General features: G+C 40.7%; 1 protein-coding gene across 1 annotated transcript in view; it reads right to left on the bottom strand.

Annotated features, from left to right (window-relative positions):
• LOC114432463 (immunoglobulin superfamily DCC subclass member 3-like) overlaps positions 1–21,952 on the bottom strand; it is a 31,405-nt gene extending 9,453 nt beyond the window's left edge. Inside the window, exons 1-13 of the mRNA XM_028400488.1 lie at positions 21,904–21,952; positions 16,892–17,197; positions 15,846–15,990; positions 15,122–15,252; positions 14,308–14,445; positions 13,927–14,085; positions 11,305–11,470; positions 10,622–10,872; positions 10,383–10,547; positions 10,067–10,255; positions 9,411–9,524; positions 8,968–9,091; positions 8,687–8,801 (exon numbers count right to left, since the gene is read on the bottom strand). Of these exons, the coding sequence (XP_028256289.1) occupies positions 8,687–8,801; positions 8,968–9,091; positions 9,411–9,524; positions 10,067–10,255; positions 10,383–10,547; positions 10,622–10,872; positions 11,305–11,470; positions 13,927–14,085; positions 14,308–14,445; positions 15,122–15,252; positions 15,846–15,990; positions 16,892–17,197; positions 21,904–21,952 (2,052 nt within the window). The remainder of the gene's footprint in view (positions 1–8,686; positions 8,802–8,967; positions 9,092–9,410; positions 9,525–10,066; positions 10,256–10,382; positions 10,548–10,621; positions 10,873–11,304; positions 11,471–13,926; positions 14,086–14,307; positions 14,446–15,121; positions 15,253–15,845; positions 15,991–16,891; positions 17,198–21,903) is intronic.
• Positions 21,953–22,501: the final 549 nt, after the last annotated feature.

The raw sequence follows: 22,501 nt of genomic DNA, 5'->3' as shown, positions 1-22,501 counted from the left end.
CTGGGAGGGGTGCTGGATGGCGCCCCAACTGGGGACTCTGTCATCTTGCTGGGAGACTTCATTGCCCACGTGGGCAGTGACAGTAACACCTGGAGAGGCGTGATTGGGAGGAATGGCCTCCCTGATCTGAACCCGAGTGGTGTCTTGTTATTGGACTTCTTCCATGTTCGAGCACAAGGTTGTCCATCGGTGCACCTGGCACCACCCTAGGCTGGAGGTCAATGATCTTCTGATCTTCGACCGTGTGTTTTGGACACCCGGGTGAAGAGAGGGGCTGAGCTGTCAACTGATCACTACCTGGTGGTGAGTTGGATCCGTTGGCGGGGTAAGAGGCTGGACAGGCCCGGCAGGCCCAAACGTACTGTGCAGGTCTGTTGGGAGCTTTTGGCCGAACCCTCTGCTAGGGAGATCTTCAACTCCCACCTTCGGGAGAGCTTCACCCAGATTCTGAGGGAGGTTGGGGACATTGAGTCGGAGTGGACCATGTTCTCCACCTCCATTGTTGATGCGGCTGTCCGAAGCTGGGGTACCTTAAGTCTCTGGATGTTGTGGGGCTGTCTTGGCTGACATGCCTCTGCAACATCGTGTGGCTCCAACTACAGGGGGATCACACTCCTCAGCCTCCCTGGGAAAGTCTATGCCAGGGTACTGGAGAGGAGAATTAGGCCTATAGTCGAACCTCGGATTCAGGAGCAATGTGGTTTTCGTCCTGGCCGCAGAACGCTGGATCAGCTCTATACCCTCCGCAGGGTGCTGGAGGGTTCGTGGGAGTTCGACCAACCAGTCCACATGTGTTTTGTGGATTTGGAGAAGGAGTTCAACCGTGTCCCTCATGGCATCTTGTGGGAGGTGCTCTGGGAGTATGGGGTCCGTGGCCCTCTGCTGAGGGCTGTTAGGTCCCTGTATGGCCGGAGCAGGAGTTTGGTTCGCATTGCCGGCAGTAATCGCGAATACAGGCGGCCGAAATGCGTTTCCTTCGAAGGGTGGCTGGGCGCTCTCTTAGAGATAGGGTGAGAAGCTCAGTCACCTGAGAGGAGCTCGGAGTAGAGCCGCTGCTCGTCCACATCGAGAGGAGCCAGCTGAGGTGGCTCGGGCATCTGGTTCAGATGCCTCCTGGACGCCTCCCTGGGGAGGTGTTCCGGGCACGTCCCACTGGAAGGAGGCCCCGGGGAAGACCCAGGACGTGGTGGAGAGACTATGTCTCTCGGCTGGCCTGGGAACGCCTCAGGATTCCCCCAGAGGAGCTGGAGGATTTGTCTGGTGAGAGGGAAGTCTGGGTGTCCCTGCTTAGACTGCTGCCCCCGCGACCCAGCCCCGGATAAGTGGTTGACGATGGATGGATAGATAAGTGAGCTTTAAAAATATATATTATCAATGAAATAACAACAGCATATTTTGTTTGAACACTGTGGACTTCTCATCATTTGAGTTTCAAAAAGGTGTTGGACCATGAACTCTGCTTAATGCATATACTGAAACACTAAAAATACTAACTTACAAAAAAATGCATGTCTTTATTTTTACTTGATTATAAAACTGCTTAATTCACAACAAACCTTGTGGATGTGCTTATAATGATGCACTGCCCTATCTGCTACATCAGTGTTTCCCTGTTCCACTGTGTCCTGACGGTCCATCACATTTATTTTATTCCTGCTGATAAGAATACGAGCAGGCGGCTATGTGCACTGGCAAGGCGAGGCTGACGCTAGCAGGCTAACAGAAGCTAACAGGAGCTAACCTGGCCTCATTACGATATAGGTCAATGCCAAAAACAACTCTAACTTTGTGTGTCTTTGTTAGGAATCTCCTCATGTCCATTGTGTGTGGGGAGGGAGCAGAAAAGGCAACATGTCGCCTGACAAATAATACCATTTACTGTAACTGAAAGTAAACAGTAGCTTCCTCCTAACTTTTCTAAGGTGATTTAACATCAATCTTGTCACCTGGGTCCATGTAACAAAACAGTAAGGCTTTAGCATCAGTTGGACTTTGTGACAAAAAGTGCATCTCCTACCGTACCTTTAAATATTAAGTGGTCTCAACTGATAAGTGCTTAAATTGTGTTACGACCCTGGCTCAGCAACATGACAACATGAGCAAGTGGATTAAAACAAGATTTACATTTATTTGCAATTAATTTACAACAGAACTAACAAAATGAACAAAGTGGTGTGGTGTGGCTCTGCTCCTGCTGGCTGAGAGAGAGAGTGAAGAGTGGAGGAAGGGCTCCCTTATACCCTCAGCAGATGACCAGGTGCAGCTGATCAGTAGAAGGTCCCTGTTGATTGGGTGTCTAAAACAAAAAAGGAGAATAAACCAAAAACAGACAGCCCAGTGGACGTAACACCTCCCCCCATAGAAGAGATGCCACACAAGGCATCGCTTCTGTTCCATTAAACAATATTTCAAACTTCAGCCCCAGCAGAATTTTAATCAACTAAAGTTAACCATTCCAACACCACATGTAATGAATTTACAAAAACATACAAAAAAAACTTTAAACCAAATTGACACTTTTCATAATCAAAATGTGTTTTTACACACCAAGTGTCTGCACAAAGTAGTACAACTACACACAAAACAGCAACATCATGTGCTCTCTCCACTAAAGATATTAAGATAGCTTTAAACCAAATGAACTATACCAATAGGTTTCCTTAAACGATTGGCATAATTGCCTACGAATAATCTTTAGATGCATACAACAGGAAAACCCATAACACAAAATGAGCTACACAAATGGGTTTTCAGAATCAAATGACATTACTACCCACAAATCATCTGAAGATATACACATAAATCCCAGCTACACAAGGTTCATTGGTAGAAGCCAAACAAAACTAAAGCACCATAATGAAGCCGCAGATCTCCCAAGAAACAAAACTGAAAACAGAGTACTAACAAAATTAAAAAAGTTCAACCCCAGTCCCTGACAACTTTCAGGACTACCTTATGCCTAACCATCTTCTGTGAGGCGTGCCGGGCTTGAGGCAAAGTGCTACACACTGTGTCTGGCTTAATCAGCTACACTGTGCAACATACCCCCAACAGGAACTAATGTCCCCACCCAGAATTACCACAAAACAAAAAAAGGCAAAATAATAAAGTAGTGAGCCGATGGAAGAACAGACAGATCAGTTCAGCTGGTTCACTTGGCGCCTACCTCACCAGGGTTTACCACAAAACACAAAGGGAGGGACAACCTACACACCACATAAGTAGTGTGGTTATCTGAAGCCTCTCTTACCCTGAATCTGGCCAAGTGTGAATTTGGGAAGGGCACTGTTCTTTATCTTGGTCTGCAGGTCGGACAAGGGCGGGTCTGTCCAGTGGATGCAAAAGTTGCAGCCATAGCAGCTTTTCCTCCATTCAAAACAAGAGGGGTGCAAAACCCTCAAAATAACCAAAGGCCTTCGGCTGTAACAATTGTTGACTCTACTAAGTTACATTTAGTTAATAAATCATTCTAATGAAGAAAGTATTGTGCTCATTAGCCTCAAGTAACCTTAACTGAAACACTTTAGGCATGTTGAGTGACACTGTAAAAGTGTTCTCCTAAAGTCTAATTCATCTGTGTAATCTTACGTCCAAGACTTATTTAAATTAAGGTACACAGTCATTGTGTGTTTTTTATCTGTAGACATTTCTCTATTCCCCAACACTCATGGTCGCTCCATTCAGGGATGTAGTGTCAGCCTATTTTTAACCTTTATTTTTTTTTCTTTTACAGTGCAGTGACACCTTGTGATTAGCTCACCATCAGTGAGGAGGGCTTTTAGGGTATACATGTCTGTGGTCTGAACGGTTGTGTTAACCCCCCATTTCCCACATGATGTGGCTATGCTGATTGACTGACTGACTCTGAGAAATGTTACAGCCAAGAAAATAAATCACTCAAATATATTTTTTATTTTTGGTCTGTAGTCATTCCACTTTTCCCCCAAACACCTTCACTCCCTCCACTCATGGTGCAAATCCTCCATTCAGCGACTGAAGCATCAGTTTCCTCATATTTTCCTAAATCTAAAGCTTAGATTTGTTAGGATAACTTTTTTTTAATGAGTAATGCTTACTTAACATAACTTTTAACTAACTACATAACAAGACTTTTTATGTACTCTGAACTGATATTTTATAGTACACCAAACAAATTATTTTGACTTAACTATGCTGAAGTTTACTGTTATGGCATGAGTCTAAACACAGCTTTTTCAGCTTTATTGACTTAAAATTAATGACATATTTTACTTTTTCCACACTTTTTTAAGTAATGTCAACTTATTACACTTTACAGTGTGATGAACTTTTATTCTGTGACTAATATGTAAAAACATGACGAAAACAATGATGCTCACCAACGGGCCTTCTCTTGCAATGTTTTGTCCTTTCACCCATGTTCCTTAGTTTAGCCCCCTTCATACCAGGGCCAGCTGTTTGTGGCACTGCTACAACAAAGCAGCCCCCTGCCCTCTTCCCAGGGCCCACCTTTTTGCTGCAGAGCAGCAAAACAAAGCAGCCCCGCCTTTCTCCATCTAGATGCGCTCAATGGGTTCACTTGCAGGTCAGGCTGGCATGATAATGTTTGGCTATGTTCAAGGCTGTTGCACGCAGTAGTCACCTCAAAGCTTTTTCTCCATTGCTTGCACATTAGTCGCTTGTTTTCTACTGACTCAGGGCAGCTCTTCATCGACACACACTCATCCTGACTGTATTCTTCTCATACAACACACAACTTCTCTATAACATTCTATTCTTCTAACATTCTATAACACCACAGCAAAGAAGATGGTGCTCGCCATGACTGACTGGTAGAGCATGTGGAGCATCCTGCTGCAGACATTGAAGGACCTGAGTCTCCTCAGGAAGTACAGTCTACTCATGCCCTTCTTGTAAACAGCCTTAGTGATTGTGGACCACTCCAGTTTGTTGTCCAGTTGGACACCCAGGAACTTGTAAGATGAGACTATGTCCACATCTTTCCCACTGATACAGACTGGGAAGGGCGGGGGCTTATCCCTGCTGTAGTCCACCTCTCCTTCGTCTTGGCCACGTTCAGCTGCAGGTGATTCTCCCGACATCACCTGACAAAACACTCCACAAGGCCCCTGTACTCATCCTCCCGTCCGTTCTCCACACTGAAAAAAGTGAACTCAGTGAGTTGTTTGATCAAATAACTGTAATTATGTCTAATTTAATTAACATTTTTGTGCTACCTGTTAAAGCAACACAAACCATCTAAGTAAATTCAACACAACACTGTTGAGTAAATCGCACAATCACCAATCTGATATGCCTGACACAAGGTGGCAGCACTTGGCTGTGTGACATGCAAAGTCTGTCCAGGGAGGAGTAAGCCGCTGGTATCACCTTGGGCTGATATACAGACTGCAGTGGGTCTTGGAAAGGGCTCACCGGGGGAGTGAGGTGAGACAGCACCAGCCGCTCCATGATCTTCATAACATGGGAGGTCAGTGCTATTGGCCTGTAATCATTTGGTGCCACAGGATGGTCTCATCTTCTTCTTTCTTTATAGAGGTTGTCTTGATTATTGCCTCTCATTGCCACCTGTTGTCGGTTCCATTTGCACAACAGCAGCTGAAATTCATCCACAATCAGTGTTGATCCTAACTGGACAGGCTGATTTCACAGAAGTGTGACTGACTTGGAGTTACATTGTGTTCGTGTTCCCTTTATTTGTTTGAGCAGTATATATATTGTGCCTAATTAAAACAATGCATTAAAACTTACAAAATGAAAATGAGAAAATAGTTGAGCTGAACGTCTTTATTTGGTTTTTGGCAAGTTGGAATATAACAAAGAAAAGGAAAGGCAGTAGGGTAGAAATGAGATAGAACAGACTGCAGTCACACAGAGACTAAGTTATGTTGTCAAAATTGAAAATATTGCTATCAGAAACTATTAGACGTCCCTATCCCTTACTTGAAACAAACAAAAAAAACTAAATAAATATGCTAAAGCTAATTTAGAAAGCCAACAATTGTGATTGGTGGTACCATCACAACATACACACACATATGAGTCACAATAGTCATCCCACAGGCTCAAATAATTAATAAATAAAATTAAAGTCTCTATTCAAACAAATCATCATATACACTTTCCTTCTTGTCCTGGCAGAACAACCAAAAGCAAGAAGTACAACAAGAGTTCTTAGTTTGAGTGAACTGACAACCTTAGGTTGACAAAGTAAGGTTTTGTATAAATGTTCTGTGACAGTCATAACTTGGTCTCTGTTTGTGCACTCTGTCCTTTTCATTTTGACTAAAACCGAAGAAACCCTGGCCAGGTTAACAGGTTAAAGCTTTACATTTACAAAATCTTTGAGAACAGTGAAACCTAGAAATCATTAAAGCATTGTTTCTTGTTGGTACTAGCAGCATTTTTTTCTACTATTCTACATTCTTCTTTTTTGTTGTTTATTTTTCTAGTAGCTGACACTTCAAGGCAGAATGTGAGTTTTTTTGCGTCTTTAAAATTTGCTGTCTGTGTAAACTCACATCACCTGTTCAAAGATGACAATTTTAACAAACAGTTAAAAAAATATTGGCAAAAACATTTCAAGTGCTGCTAAGTCTAATAATATTAACAACAATAACAAACCTTCAAAAAGGAAACAATCATTTTTCTTGCAAGCAAGATGAACAGAACTCAAATGAAAAGAGGAAGAAGAATGAAGAAACAAGCGAAAATGCGTTTCATTTTAAAACTACACACTACACACTTCACATTACAAAAGACATAGACTTCTTAGGTCTTCCATATCAAATTCACTTTTTGGTATCACCTTGGTTTTTTTAATTGTTTATGAAAGTAAATGGGTATTACTTTTTCTGCAGCAGCTAAACCTTTAACTCTAATTAAAGGTTGAGGACAATAAAAGCTTGAGATGCACTGTTAGGAGGAAAGGCCATCTTTTTCTTTATTCACATGTGAAGTAAGCTCTTTAAATCTATTATAAGTTGTATCACAGAAAGGAAGAACTGAGGTCTTTGGACTATATTTAGTTTAGTTTCAGGGTAATGCAATGTTCTTTGGTGAGCTACTGTAACTTGGGTTAAAAGCTAAGTTACAGATTTTACCTACAGTTAGCCATTTATACATGTATATTATTCCACTCACATACATGATTCTGGCATTTGGTTATGAGAGAGTACAATTTAGAAGCATGTTAAAAATGTACAGTTATTTGGTTATATTTCTATTTCTTCAAGATACCTAAATATTTGGCAAGAATTCAACTATTTTTTATTTATTTTTTTAAGCAAGTATTCCTACTATTGGCCTTAAAAAACATTTTTTAAAATATTAAACATTTCATTTCATTTGGTCACTCTTTCTCTTTAAACGTTATAATCAATAAAATAAAGAGTTCCGTATTGATGGGGTGCACCTTTTTACTTTAAAAAAGTCATGAAATAATAATGAAAAATCTTTTGGCATGGGTTCAGTTAAAGCACTTATACACAGGTGACCCCATCCAGGCAGGAACAATATAAAACTGAAAATACATGTATAAATCCATTTGAACATCCACATTTGAACATGTAAAAACATCAAATGTGTACATCTTTGGGTATCTTTTAGCTTGGTTTTTATACAAGAACAACCACAAGGCTTGTCCTTGTAAGTATCATTAAGTATCACCTTAAAGCTTCTGTAGCTACCAACTCAGTGTCACTGAGGTCCCAGGCTTGACCATTGTGCCATCTGGAGAGTGAAATTGGCAGCATGGCCTCAAATAATCATTTCTGGTTTAGCTTGAGTATGCCATTGGTCCTTTGTAAACAAATGAGCATTTTGTCTTCTTTTATAGTAGAAACACGAAATGCAGCATGCTATTATCTTCTCCAAACTGGCCTGGTTGGCAGCTACCATGGTACACTGGACTGGCACTGGTCAAGAAGGCAGTTACTAAAGAAAGCTAGTTTTTGATTGAGGTAGGCTTGCAGATGTAGCAATATCAGGCTAACAATGACTCAAATATGGCTCAGAAGTCTTTGTAAAAATGAGGTAGCTCTCTTATAATATGAGCAACTTTTGGTTATAGGTATAATGGCTTGTAAAGTGATAGACAATCATTTTACTCAGACTTTTAGCTTTGGTTTGAGGCAGGGGTAGAGGATGGGCTCAGGGTGCCTCCAAGTCCATATCATCCTCAGGTTTTGAGTCTATTTAGGGGTCTATTATTGAGAAGAGGGGCAGTTTCTGAGTGTAGGATGAGGGTTCTGAATACTGAATACTTTTGACAATGCTACCCAGTGACCGTGCAAGGCGAACCTGGCGAGTGCTGCTCAGTGATGACCTGGCTCTGGGCTGGATAGATCACCTGTTGATGGGTGGAAGAGAAGAGGAGAAATAGGAATTATATATTCTCATTATTTAAAAAAGTACAAAGTAGTATAAAAAGGAATCCCAGCTTGACATGCAGCATAAACATCAATTTCATGTGTTTCTTAATGTGAAACATGCCCTGTGTTACTCAATCATCTCTTTTAATAATCACCATTTATGTTTCTGTCCCCTAAAGGCAGTTAGCTTTATGGTTAATTGCCTGCCTGCTGATTGGTTTCACTGACATGCCATCTGAGGTAGCTGTATTACAGCGTATCACTGGTATCACTGGTTGTTCTTGTCTATTTATACCAGAATACAAACTGAGTACCTGAGGCATTGACTCCACTGTGTTGTGGTTCACTCCATCTTTAGGCATGCCATTGTGTCCTATGTTGATCCTTGACACAGGCCAGCTGTCCTGTGTCCCTTTACTGCAAAACAGACTGCAAACATGGTCCAGCTATAAGTATATTGTCTGCATAACTTGACATTAGCGTAAAACAATTTACATGGACTAATCACTTAAGTGACAGAGTATACTATATATTGTGTATATTATAGTGCTAGTTTAGATACTAATAAAACCTGTAATAGCATAATGGTACAAACCTATTGCGGTATCCAAACACGAGGAAGAGAACACAGAAGATGATGCAGGCAGTGCCAATATGGATGCCTATGATGATGCTGCCTAGAGAGGCTTCACCCTGCTTACACTGACACAGACTCTTTCCTCCTGGAATAAGGAAAAGTTCTAATAAGGAACCTTCTTGTTATGGAAAACCTCAAATATTTTTTACTATTCCTGATATTACAAGTACAGATTCATGCAATTTGCAATAAAAAAACATTGTATTTCTTAGGACAATATTATGGTATTTAAAGGGAGGGTCAGCCCAGTCAGTTTTTTCACTAAATTCTGTAGCTTGTTGAGTGAATATGTGGGAAGTATTAGCTGCACATGTGTGCAATTAGAATTTATCAATATGTAAAAATGTTCTATGAGTGCTAAAAACTCTTTGGTGATACATTCACAGTTTAAATATACTCACCAGTTGTTTGGTCAGTCATTCCTTCCTCTGGCATTGACACCAGTCTTTTCGAGCTCTCACTCTCCCCATTTCCATTGTATGACACTAGTTTGACTTCATACACTGCCCCTGGTTCTGTATGATAAAGCCCATTCAGGGTCAGTCTTGACATTGAAACAGTTCAGAGATGACTATTTGGACTGTGTATTCTTTTAAACTATAAGGATGTTGGCTCCAACATCTTGTGTTCCCTTTGGAGTTCAACTCTTATACACTGCATGTATATTCATTTTAGACAAATACACAAATGAAATGGTTTTTAGATTGCCTTTCTTAAAACAGCTTATGTAAGCTGTATCCTACATGTTATATCAAATATGTTATATATACTGAAAAAATATATCAGTTTATGATATTTGTTTGTGTATTTTTTAACAGCTCTGTCAATTATGTATTATTGTGAAATCCAATGGACGTCATGTGATACATACAGATACAATTAATATGTCAAAAAGGTCTTATATTGATATATTGAGATTGAAAAAAACAAACACATGTATTTTATTTAAAGATGTGTAATTTAAAGCTCAGTGTGAATTCAACAAGCACTGACACACACACACACACACACACACATACACACACACACACGCACACACACACACACATTGACCTACCCAGATTAGAGATGATGTGGGCATTGATGTAACAGGGCAGCTGAACTGGCTTCTGGTAGTCAGCATGGGGGACCCTACGATAGTACAGCCTGAACCCCTCAGCCTTACCAGCCTTATTGGGGAGCTCCCAAAGGACCTGCACAGTGCTGGAATTCAACACTTTGGTGAAGTAGGTAGGTGGAGTTGGCACTGGGTGGAGAACAGAAATAGAAGCAGTACTGTGATGAGATAATATTTTACAGAAAGCCTTTTGAGGGAGTGATTCTTAAACACTAATGCACACAACATGGGTTTTAATAGGATTTCATGATCTTACCACCCCCTAGTGTTGTAGCAACCACAGTGCGGGACTGCTGGCTGGCTCCTAAAGGAGAGTAGGCCTTAAGGTAGAGGGAATAGGTGGTTGCTGGCTCCAGGTTGCTTACATCATGCTGAAAGTTGCCTTTACTTATGGCTTCCTGTAGCTCTAGACTGTCAGGCTCTAAATAGGATACATATATTTTATTAGAAGTGAGAAAAGTGTGAAGGCATCTGTGTGTGTTTGCTGACACCCACCTCCCATTTTGCGAATGTGCAGGACATATCCAATGATGCCTTCGGTGACATTAGTGGGTGGCTGGCTCCATGCAATGTGCAGAGTGTTGGTGGACAGAGCACTGGCGATGAGACCTTGAGGGGCTGTGGGTAGGTCTTTGGCCTGGGCCAGAGCCAGACGGGCACTGGCCTGATTGGTCCCAGCACTGTTCTCAGCAATGCACTGATAAATAGCTTCATCTTCTGGGGTAATACGCGTCAGAGCCAGAGTGCTGCAAAGACAAGACGCAAAGACGTTTTAGTTCACTGCTGCGCTAATTACCTTACTGCAACATACTGTAGTGCTGTGTGGTGCCACCACATAGTACATCTATACATGCAAGATCAACAGCCTGCATAAATACTTGAATATGCTTATAGTATACTTCAATGCAACACCATCATCTTATGCACACATAGAGAAAATGCTGCTTCAGGTTTGGTCTTCATATTGCCACAATGTATCTTTATAGTGTACACCAATTGCTCTAAAGTTTGGAAGGTGTTTTTGACAATAGGTCTAGAATGGGACTGTACTGTGGATGTGCAAACTTAAACTTTGAATTGTATGTGCTCGCTGTGCTTTGAGAGCAGGCCTCAAAATGTCCTTTATGTTTCCAGTTTCTAATAAAGAATATAGATACAGTAGGTATCTAGAAACCTACCTATTGTTATTTGTCAGCTTGACATTGTGTCCAGGCATCAGGACCTTTCCATTCTTCAGCCAGATGAGATGAGGTGCTGGAACACCCTGAGCCACACAAGTGAATACAGCACTGCCCCCTGCTGGTTTGGACACAGACTGTGGCCACTGCAGGAACTCAGGAGGAGCTTAGAAGAAACAGAGGGGGCGATTAAATATAAAGCAGGAAACAAAAACTTTTCACCTAACTTATCCACATAAGTATTTTAAGGATTTGAATAACATATTAAAAATGTTCTGGCCAACTTTTAGCCTAAACTGAAACTTAAAACTAAAATATATTTCTATATTTATCTTAAAAATACTTGTATATTTCCTCTGTGTCTTTCCATGCAGATGGTCCACACACACACACACACACAAAGCTTCCTCCTCCCCTTTGGACATCTCATTGATCTGTTGACCTCAACCCCCATTGTGGCTCCACTCTCAACCATTTATGTATGAGGGGAGCTTGAAGGGAATTTGTAAATTTGTAAATTAACTAAGGAAACACAAATAACTACACTAAGATCTGTTTATTAGCTAATTATTGTATTGGTGCTGAATGAATAAAAGTGAGTAGAATTGAAACAAATTACAAACAAAATTGTAACTAATGGCACAGAAACAACAACTAAACCTAAAACACACTGATTAGTTTGGTTGCCCAGCAACCAAACTCTTGTTTTTCATGTACTTGGCCACGTTATCTCCCAAATATCTATAACAACATCCAGCAGATTCCCTCAGAATGTATTTACCATGTTTGTCTCAGTTGCCCTTTATTGTATTGTATATTAAAAGCACCACTAAATACAAAGGCAAATTAAAGAATCAAGAGCAGGAACCACCAGAACATTAAAACAACATTCAAATTGGGACCTTTTATCTGACTTTCATTGTTTGCCCAATGAAGTGAAACATGGCACTACAACAAATGTGTTAGATGATCAGAAGGTATCATTTCACTGGGTAATGCAGTTAGACAGCTATACCCCCTGAAGGGTGGGGGACATCACTTTGTCTCCAGGGGCATAGCTGTCTAACCTCTCAGCTGTCCCATTGTCATGTAAGAGGGGGCAGTGCGTTCCAGATGAGTTTTCATCAGTCAATCCATACTCTGTATTGATCAGTGATTCTGTTGACCTTGAGTTACCCACACCTTGCACTTACTGCTAGGAGGAATACTACATTTAGTGAGACAATGTGTGTCATTCCTCAAAATCTAAACATACTGTTTCTGCAGTAAATAAATACATCACACAATAAAGCTGGACAGTAGCACGGATGTACAAAAACACAAAAACAAAACATATGTGGCAGAATGTATACTATGTTGGGGGTGGTGTTTATTTAAAATGTGCAATTAAAAAGGGCTCTGTATGATGAAAAAACAAAAATGAGGAGGAAGGTGTAAGGGCATACAGGGATAGGTTGCCCTCACCCTTCTGTTGGGATGCTATCCATCATCCAGTGCTTCCAAAAGAATACTGAGACCACTCCTCCTCTCTCTGCTCACCTCCCTCTCTGTCGTCTCCCACTCTGAATGCAACGCTCTCTCCCTGTCTGTTAAAGGTCAGGGGTCAGAGGTTGCAGGTCAATCCTTACCCCCATTGCCTAAGCACCACCCACCTGCACCTTGTGTTGACTGTCTAGTTGCCCCCCACTTTTGTTTCTCCATATGCTGAAGTCCCTTTGTCCATGGCCATGGACACCACCTCAAAGACTATACGAGAGTTCAGACTTTATCTAACCTCACAAAGAGCAGCCATCCTTGAACTTGACTTGGTGGCATAATGAAAAATGTCACTTTTGCTTCAAGTGCTTCAACAGTATCGGAACTGATACAAACAGAGAGTAAACCCCAATCAAAGTAAAGCTTTGGGCAGTTTACTTTCTCTCCATGACCTCAGATAAGACAGTGTTGGTTTCTAGGCGTTCTAATCTCTGAAGCTCATGTGGCCACAGGAACAACACATGATGTAAAAATGCTGATAAGGCTTAATATGTTGATAATACATCAAACTTATATAGCGCTTTTTAGAGATGCATTATTCATTCACACCACATTCACATAGTGGTAAACTACAGATGTAGCCACAGCTCGGACAGATGTGCCAAGGTGCGCCTATGGCCTCTCCGACCACCGCCGATTCATTCATACACATTCATACACCAGTGAGTGCACTGGAGACAATGTGTGGGTAAAGTGCCTTGCCCAAAGACACACAACATGAGCTGGGGTCGAACCACCCCAGCTGCTTATTGGACAACCCTCCTCTACCACTGAGCCACTGCTGCCCACATGTATAATATAGATGCTGTAGCTAGAACGAGCTCTTATTATAGTTTCCTCTGTTGTCAATGTTGACAACAGAGGAAAGCTGAAAGTGTTACAATTTACAGAAAAAAATGTAATAAAGGTTTAGATAAGTTACTACTACAGATGATTAGCATAGTAGCCAGCAAAAGGGATTCCAGTGTATTTCTAGAAATGTTGGAAAGACAGTGGTTGATGAGCAGAGATAGCAGAGATAGTTCCACCCAGTCAATGGACAATTCAGTGCTTAAAAATAATTAATTAGTCTCTGTTTGGTCTCACCTTGTACCACCAAACGTCCAAGTGCAGTACGTCTCATTCTGGTGCCAGGCCGGTTAGCAGCACACACATACACACCAGAATGCTGCAGGGAAACATCTGAGATCATCAGGTTTCCTGTCCCCAGAACCTGGATACCTTCAACCCCAATGGAACGTCCATCTGAAGCATGCACAAACACAGACACACACACAAAGTTTGTGAAATATAAACAGAAAATGCCTTATTCACACCTTGTCCACCTAGATATATTCCTGGATTTTATTTTTCATATGTAGTTACACAATGCCAGTTATATCAAGAAAGTGAGGGGCAGATTTTTTGGAAAGGCGGTAAGTATTTTTTTTCTCCACCCCCTATAAACCTGAATGCTGTTCCACATACCTAGCCTGCTCCAGGAAACAATGGGACTTGGGTTTCCAGTGGCGATACATTCCAAGATGGCAGTTTGATGGACAGTGATGGTTAGGTTTCGTGGTCCTGACAGGATGACGGGCTCTTTGTATACTCTGGGAGCTCCACCTGGAGAGTGACAGAGCGCACAGAAACCACACGGTGAATCCAGACAACTCACAGAAATAGATAGATATTGGTCTTAAAATTAAATTTTTGACATTGATCAAAGATATCAGTTGATAACACTGACACTGAAAATAGCTGACACCAACTAATATTTACTGAATCCAAAAATGCATCAAAATATAGTAAGTAGTAGTAGCAAGTATGTTGCAGTTCTCCCTCCCTCTTGTTTCAGGTGTCTTGACTTCCCTCGTGTGCTCCCTGTGCTGATTACCTGCCCCACCTTAATGTGTGCCACCAGTGTCTCATCTTCCCTCTTGTGTTTAGTATGTGTCTCTCCTTGCACTCTCCATCAGATCATCTCGCGTGACTTCCATGTTTAACCGAGCATTCCAGCTGATCATTCTTGTAGATCTGTTGGTTTTGCCTTGGGATTCCATCTCAGCCTAGTTCTTTGGTACTTTAGCCGTTTTTGATTACCTGGTCTCAGCTTGTGTACTGATCTTTGTATGAAATTGGACTTTGATTCACCAAACACGTGCCTGCGCATGAGTTCTGTCCTGACAAAGGCCGGTTGGGCCTTTTTACAAATATTTTGGCCTGTGGTTTATTTTACAATGACATAAATACACTTTACAGTTTCTCTAGTTTATTGCATGTTAAACTAATATCCACCTACCAGTGATGTTAAGTGTAGCCTCATGGCTGTAACGAGTGTTGGCGATGTTGGTAGCGACACAGCGGAAAACCCCAGCATCCCCCTGCCTCACACCTGTCACCTGGAGGATACCCATTGGTAAGAGAGTATATCTGGGGAGGGAAAAAAGAAAATACTCATTTCAGACACTGAGAACTAAAACTACTGTCCAGTAACAATGTTTTAAGTAAACATGTCTAGGAAATGTACAATGTTTCCTTTAACAATCGTTTTATTCATTTTGGGGCTTTAAACAGCTCATCTGACTAGTTGTGAATGTGTGTATATACCAATTCAATTTGAGCTTCTGTAGATCTATAACAACTAGAACTGCATTACATGCTAGTTTGATTGCTTCACGGTAAATAATTTGCTGAAAAAGCAGAAATCTGGAATTTTCTGAAAATGTACAGAAATAGACCCCGTAATTGAGACTGTGCCTTATAATGCGGTGCGCCTTATGGTCACGAAAATATGGTACTCACTTTTGACAATGCATATTATTTTAACACTTGGCCTTGATTTCCAACATTGTAAAAGTAGTGGGACAACATTGTATACTAACATTTGCAGCTACCACATAGTGTTGTGTATTATACATGTTGACACCTGGATTTCTACTCAGACTGTCTTGTACACAATCTTATTCTGCTTCTACATGGACAGTCCCATTCACAATTCTACTTGCATGAAAGTGTGGTGTTACCTGCTGTCTGTGGTATTGAGCAGGACTCTGTCTCTCTCCCAGGAGATGTTGGCCTCAGGTACCCCATTGATATGACACTGAAAGCGAGCAACACCTCCTTCTTCCACAGACATGGACACTGGGTGGGTGTGAAACTTAGGGAGAGCTGAAGAGAAACATAGACAAAAAATGTGATATACCATTTTGGGGCAACTCCACAATTCTTTAAGAACCTTTGAGAGTGCTCGGTATTGGTGTGTATTTTAGTATTACAGTACATCATCCTAATAGTCAGTGGTTCCAGATCTATGTGCAGTCTTTGTATAGTTAATACCCTATTGCCACTTTCACATTCATGTATACACAGATTCTTGCACCACTGTGCAACTTGGTAGCCACAGTCAATACGGCTGTATACTGGAGACTGGGTCAGCAAATTAGGGGTTCACCTTGGTAACTCATTGCATTGAAGTAAGACCCCCACAAGGAGGCCATAATTCTTCTGGATTAACCATAAACCCCTGGTTTTATTTGTCTGAAGACAATAGTCTATGGGCTGAGAGAACAGGTGGGGGTGAGAAAGAGTAGATTACACACTCAAATATGTGCAGGTGTCTATGTTATGTAATTGGTGTTATTTATAGCTTTTACTTAATGAGAAGCTGGGATACTTTGGTGAGCAGTATGTTTCCTGTGATAACACCAGATCAAAAGATCCAAAAGGGGATTAGGTTGATGCAGAGGCGTTATTGTCATATCATTTTGATAACATGCAGGTGCTCCTAGCCTATGATTACAAAATTATCTTTGATTGTTTTATTTATCCTATTATGTCCTCAGAATTTCTTTTGTTTTTGTTGTTTCCCTCTAACCCTAATAGAGCTGGAACAGTTATATTTTGTTGTTTTGTAAATTGTAAATGAAACAGTTTCTAATAAAGCTATTGATACTTTGAGAAAATGGTTCTGCTCACTGCAACTTTTTATTTCTGTGTACTATTTGTTCAGTTTGACAGCACTCATACCTGTAAATAAAAAAGTATGGAGATGGAAACATTTTCCACTTACATGCCAAATGGACTTTGGCCTTGCGGCTGACCAGCATGCCGTAACGGTTTTGGGCAGCACATTCGTACTCGCCTACGTCTGCGTCACTTCCCTCCTTGCGCTTCTGGAAGCTATGGATTAAAAGTGTGCCATTTTCTAGTATCTGAAGCCGTGGGCTGGTGGGCAAAGGTACCCCATCTTTGCGCCATGTAACCACAACTGGTTTTTCGCCCTGCACCAGACAGTCCAGCATGAGCGGTCGATCTCTCACTGCAATCACATCACTGGGCTCCAGCAAGAAAGACAACTCTGAAGCAAGGCAGCCACCTGCAAACAAGGGAAAAAAATGAAGGGAAAGGTTTACCTGTGTTGGTCTGACTGACTGTGTCTGGTAAGTAAGTAGGTAAACATTTAAGCCACCCACTGATGTCCTCCACCACATATAAACCATGTTTCCACCAGTTAGGACTGATGAAACTGATGGAGGAGCAGAGTAATGTCTAAAGTCCAGTTACCTTCTTCATCTCTTTGAATGGAAATGACCTGGATGACTGATAATCTTCATCAACATCTTTTCATGCAGTAAATAAATAACACTAATAAAACTAGGATTTAAGTCATGCCATTAAAGACTCTTGATAATTAGGAATATGATATGAGGCTAAATAAATATCAGGGCACTCATAATAGCTTTACAAACCGACTTCCCACCAAGAACCCATTTGATAGATGACAGTAATGCTGATACTGAAGGCAAGCTATAATGGAGACCGGCAAGCCATCCAGCCAGAGTGCAACAACAATGCCTGTGTTAGGAAGGAGAACAGTGGCCAGGGCCGCTGGGGTCAAGTTAGTTGAGCTTCCATTGAAGCCGGGGCCAATGGCGGCAATTAGTATTGTGACTATGCTTATTTGCGCCAAACCCCCAGTAACCTTACTAAAAACTCCTGTCAGCCATCACCAAAGGGCACCATCTGCCTATTCTTATGCGTCCACTCCACCCCTCCCGTCTCTTCCCATCCTTTCAGTTCCATCTCTGAGGTGACTTTCCCATGCCACCAGATTTCTCCTCCTCACCCTTGTCCCCTCTTCTCTGTGACCTTATTGAAAGTCCCAGTCTCTCCCCCTTTTCTCCATCTTTTCTGGTGTTAATATTCACATATATGCAAAGAACCCACCACCCTTTCCAGCTGTGAAGTATTAACAATCACTGTTGCACTTGAACTAGCAAGAATATCTATTGTTGTTTAGCCATCACCAGAAATCACATTCCACAGAGTGCAGCTCACCTTGACATTGGATTTTATTCATAAACAGGCCATTTACTAAACCAAAGGTAATCAAAATAATATTTTATTATTATATTCAGTTGATATGCCACAGATAACTAAGCCTTAATCAACAGTGTTTATACTATTATCAATGTTATATTTATTATAAGCACAAAAACCGTTGGCAGTGGTAAAGAGAAGAACATTGCAATCATGTAGTCATCCATCCGTCACACACTGTTGCCCATAAAGTTGAAATAAAATATTTTTTACATCTTTTTATAAAATGATTGTGACAATGTGACATTTTATTGATAGATAAAATTAAAATTGGAATGTGTTTGAAAACAAAATTATTCCAACTATAGGCAACAGTGTATCTAAATGCCAGAAGGTAGAAGGCAAAGACTTTGCAAATAAGATTTTATTGTTTCAGCAGGCAGACCTAAAGGCAGATAGTGGTATTAAGGCAGGTTCTGGCTTTCACCATGGGGGACATGACTGTTCTTTTTTACTTTGGTTTTTGGTCTTTGGTTAGGTTTCAGTACCAAAACTACCTGGCTATATAGTCTGAGAGCTTACCCTGCAGCAAATAGAAGAAAACACCAGCAAGTTAAGAACGCCACATATAGAACATCATTGCGCTGCAAGGGAAGAAGAACTTTAGTATCATAGTGTTGACAGAGGTTGTCTTTGTTCAGTTCATATTCCTTTTAAGCAGGGTAATTGCTTCCTTGTTGATAAGGAAAATAGTAGTTGATAAAATGGCTTAGAGATCTTGTAATAGCCCATCAAAAGTTACAGTTGATTTTGTTTGAAACAAACAATTGGCATCATTTGAAAGAGATTTCTCCCTGTCAGCAGAAACTACAATTGTACGTCTACTGGTCAGCTGTGTCTGGATAACCCCCCTCCCCCCCAAGCCTCCCACGTCATAGGTCTAGTAATGAAATTCAAAGGCCCCAATATAAACAAACTCATGGTTCAAACACACACACACTCACACACACAAACACTTTTGCTTATATCTTTCTAAATTCTAACTAAATAAAATGAATATAAGCTGAACCTGCATGGAGTTTGCTCATATGCAGAGCATTAGAAACAGGGCCGTTTTCAGTATTAGGTCAGGATTATAATGAGATTTTATGAAAGAAGGGGGAGGTCCAAGAACCCCCACTATAACACCCGGAGACTGTGACCTCAAGCCCCTCAAGGGTCATGTGAGAGTCAGAGGTGAAGAGGATGGATATGTAGATAAAGGTGTCTAGGGGGTTGGGTATTTGGTGTCCGGTCCGAGCTATTCTCCCACACCACCATTGTTTAGCCAGACAGCTGCCCCTGAACTTCACACATCAGTCCTCCCTCCTTTTCTGAGGGTGATCTGAATAATCCTTTGCAAAACCTTGTTTAGCGATAAATTAAAGGTTTAAAGATTGGGTGTGGGATAAATCTTTGAACCTTTAATCACAATATTCTAACAAAAGAAACAACTTTAAAAAAAATGAGAGAAAAAATAAACTCTGGTCTGTATCTGATTTAACAACAAAAACTGAATCTGAAAAATGTTTGCATTAGAGCAATTTCAGAGTGAACTCATACTAAAACTAAGGTCATTTCTAAGATATGAAAAAGGTCCCATGGCCCTGGGGTCCACAATATCCTATCTACATTTAAGGGGTTGATTTGTAGTGGTCAATAGTGGGCTTGGCCAAAGATTGGAACCCCACCAATCATGTGAATCAATATGCAACATTTTCTAATATAGAAGAGAGGAGCCCTATTTGTTTGCCCAGCAGTGTTAACCATTGAGATGTCAGCTCAGACAGGGGGAGCAGCAACTCTTACAACCGAAGTAAGGTTGTAAGAGTACTAAAAAGTCTGAGGGAGCCATTGCAAGATAATTTGCTGTGTATACCCTCTGTAAACAGACAATGAGACAACTGGAGTCTGTTATCATGTTCCATGTAAACACCATGTGGATATGATCAAAACTAGTGTTGGACACAAATGAGGACACTGATGTGCATGTAAGCAGAATTACACCATAATGAGATAATGATTGGTTTTACTGGGTAGAATATAATTGTAACTCAAACCAATCTCAATCTTGATGTGATAAAATTTGCAGGGCTTCTCTTTGTGCAGAAACATTAAACAACAGTTCATATTTTAAAAATTCCATGCCCTCCTTCAACATGAAAAACGACTGTGCTGTGTATTCTGCCTCATCAAAGAAACAAAAAGTCTTCTCAAGGTTTTTAAAGACATTTAAAGACAACCTGAAACACCTAAGCAACCTGAAAACTAAACAGTACCATTTCACACAGTCTCTGCCAGTACAACCAAAGAAATCCAGGTAAAAAATATTGTGGTGTTGGTGTTGATTGGTTCAAACTGATTACAAAGCTAAAGCCATGCTTTTTTCCAATTTTTTAAATCATATTTAGTGTATATCCACACGTGTCACCAGAATGTGCATCAATACATTTAAGGTTCAAGCTTAAGTTGAGACATACAGCTCGAAGGAATATATACATTGGCCAGTAAATACATAATCAGGTAGGTTTGCATTAAGTTACAAGTTCATAAATCAGTATGCATTGTTCTGTTCTATTGAGGTCAATCCTAAAAGGGCCTTCCACAATCCTATCTTCCTAGTTGTACCTTTACATGGTACCATGTTAAACTTGTTGCAGTTTGAGATGCCTTATTTCTGTTTTCTGCAGAGAACACTGGCCACCACAGACCCATTGTGTCCTTGCTGTAGATTATACCAATAGGTGTTTCTGCTAGCACACTCTGCCATGAACACTGATATTCAACCTGTTCAACCTCAATGATATGCAACCTGGATATGGATTACTGAAGACAGCATCATGGACAGCTGTAGAAGGGAGACACACATCTTTAATAAGGTTTCAACTTGAGCAGAGACTGGGGGTAGTGTTATGGTAATGTGTGTGTGAGGATAAGGTCACTGCCCCCCCCCCCCCCCCCCCAAAAAAAAAGGTTACTGGTTGTACCCCTTCTGTGGCTGGACTTAAAGACCCTTGACCATCTGCCCCCCAATAAATACATAAATTAAGTAATAAAAAAACAAAAATTGCAATTGAAACATTAAACTACAGGCTTTTCAAAGCAATGCAGGCTGTTTTGAATGTTTTTTTCTGGATAACAACAATGTTTTTATCAGGTTTTCACTTTTCTTCAAATTGCTATTTTTCCTTGGTTTGACAAACTATAGCTATATAAATAAATCAGTACTGTTACAGTGAAAATGTTTTTTTCTTCTGAGCTGGATGGCATTTAGGTTGAATCCTTAATAGTTATTAATTATGACCCCAAAAATCAACATTTAAATAATTATTTGGAGGAGATCCCACCTCTATCCAAGATAAATGTAAGATAAAATGTAACGGCCACAGAATTTGCACAACATGCACAATGTTCGCGGCAAAAAATATATGTAGATTAAAATCTTTAAAAACAAAGTTTGAAATATTTATAATTTATAATAAATTCATGCATAGCCTTAATTGGAACTCAATTCCTGTTAATATACAGACAGTGATGTTTTTTTTTACTTTCTGCAGATTTTGAAATTTACATCCATGTACACAAATGTGAGTGAACTGGTCATTCAGTAAGGTCAGACTAGGATTCCATTTCTGCACTTAACAACATTTAAATGGGGCTAGTGATAACTTAAAACACAGTGACAGTATACTAGCAAAACCAATAGTAGAATACTATACTTACACAAACAGTAGAATGCTGTCAGACAAGTGAGAAAGGGTCCTGGTTTCATTTTAGTCTTGGTCGCTCCAGTTGCCTTGACGTTAAAGCTTGTTACTCTTAAAAACCTTACAAAAATTTAAAAAGTCATCCAAATGATAAGCCGGCTTGCTCTGTATCCCTCCAGTATGTATGTTCTTTGGTGATAAAGCCTAAGATTAGATGGCTTTTATTAAAGCATTTCTATTAATCTGTAGTTGAGCCCAACAGAGGGCTGCTGGTCATGTCCAAAGCTAATGTGAGAATACTGCGGGGGAAGACCTCTGCCTGGAGAGTTATTATTCAGCGTCATTGTCAGTGAATGGGCACTGATACAAAGGTTTTCCTCGGCTGCTGGCAGGTTGGTCTTCTGTGAACCAATTGCAGTGAGGGAGGGGTGGCCCAGCCTGGGAGCTGTGATTGATATTTATTTTAACAGAGCTGCTGGTCACCCAGCCCCACCCCACTGCCTGATGGGCCAGCTGTGACATGAGCTGACCACATTGCTGCCTGTCAGGTTAAAGCAGTGACCCTAAGCTGCTTCTGTTTACATAAAGTGTGTATTTTTAGGTTGTATGTAGGT

This window comes from Parambassis ranga, chromosome 2 (assembly GCF_900634625.1).
Source record: "Parambassis ranga chromosome 2, fParRan2.1, whole genome shotgun sequence".
Lineage (NCBI taxonomy): Eukaryota > Metazoa > Chordata > Actinopteri > Ambassidae > Parambassis > Parambassis ranga.
This window is presented reverse-complemented; position numbering and strand designations above follow the sequence as displayed.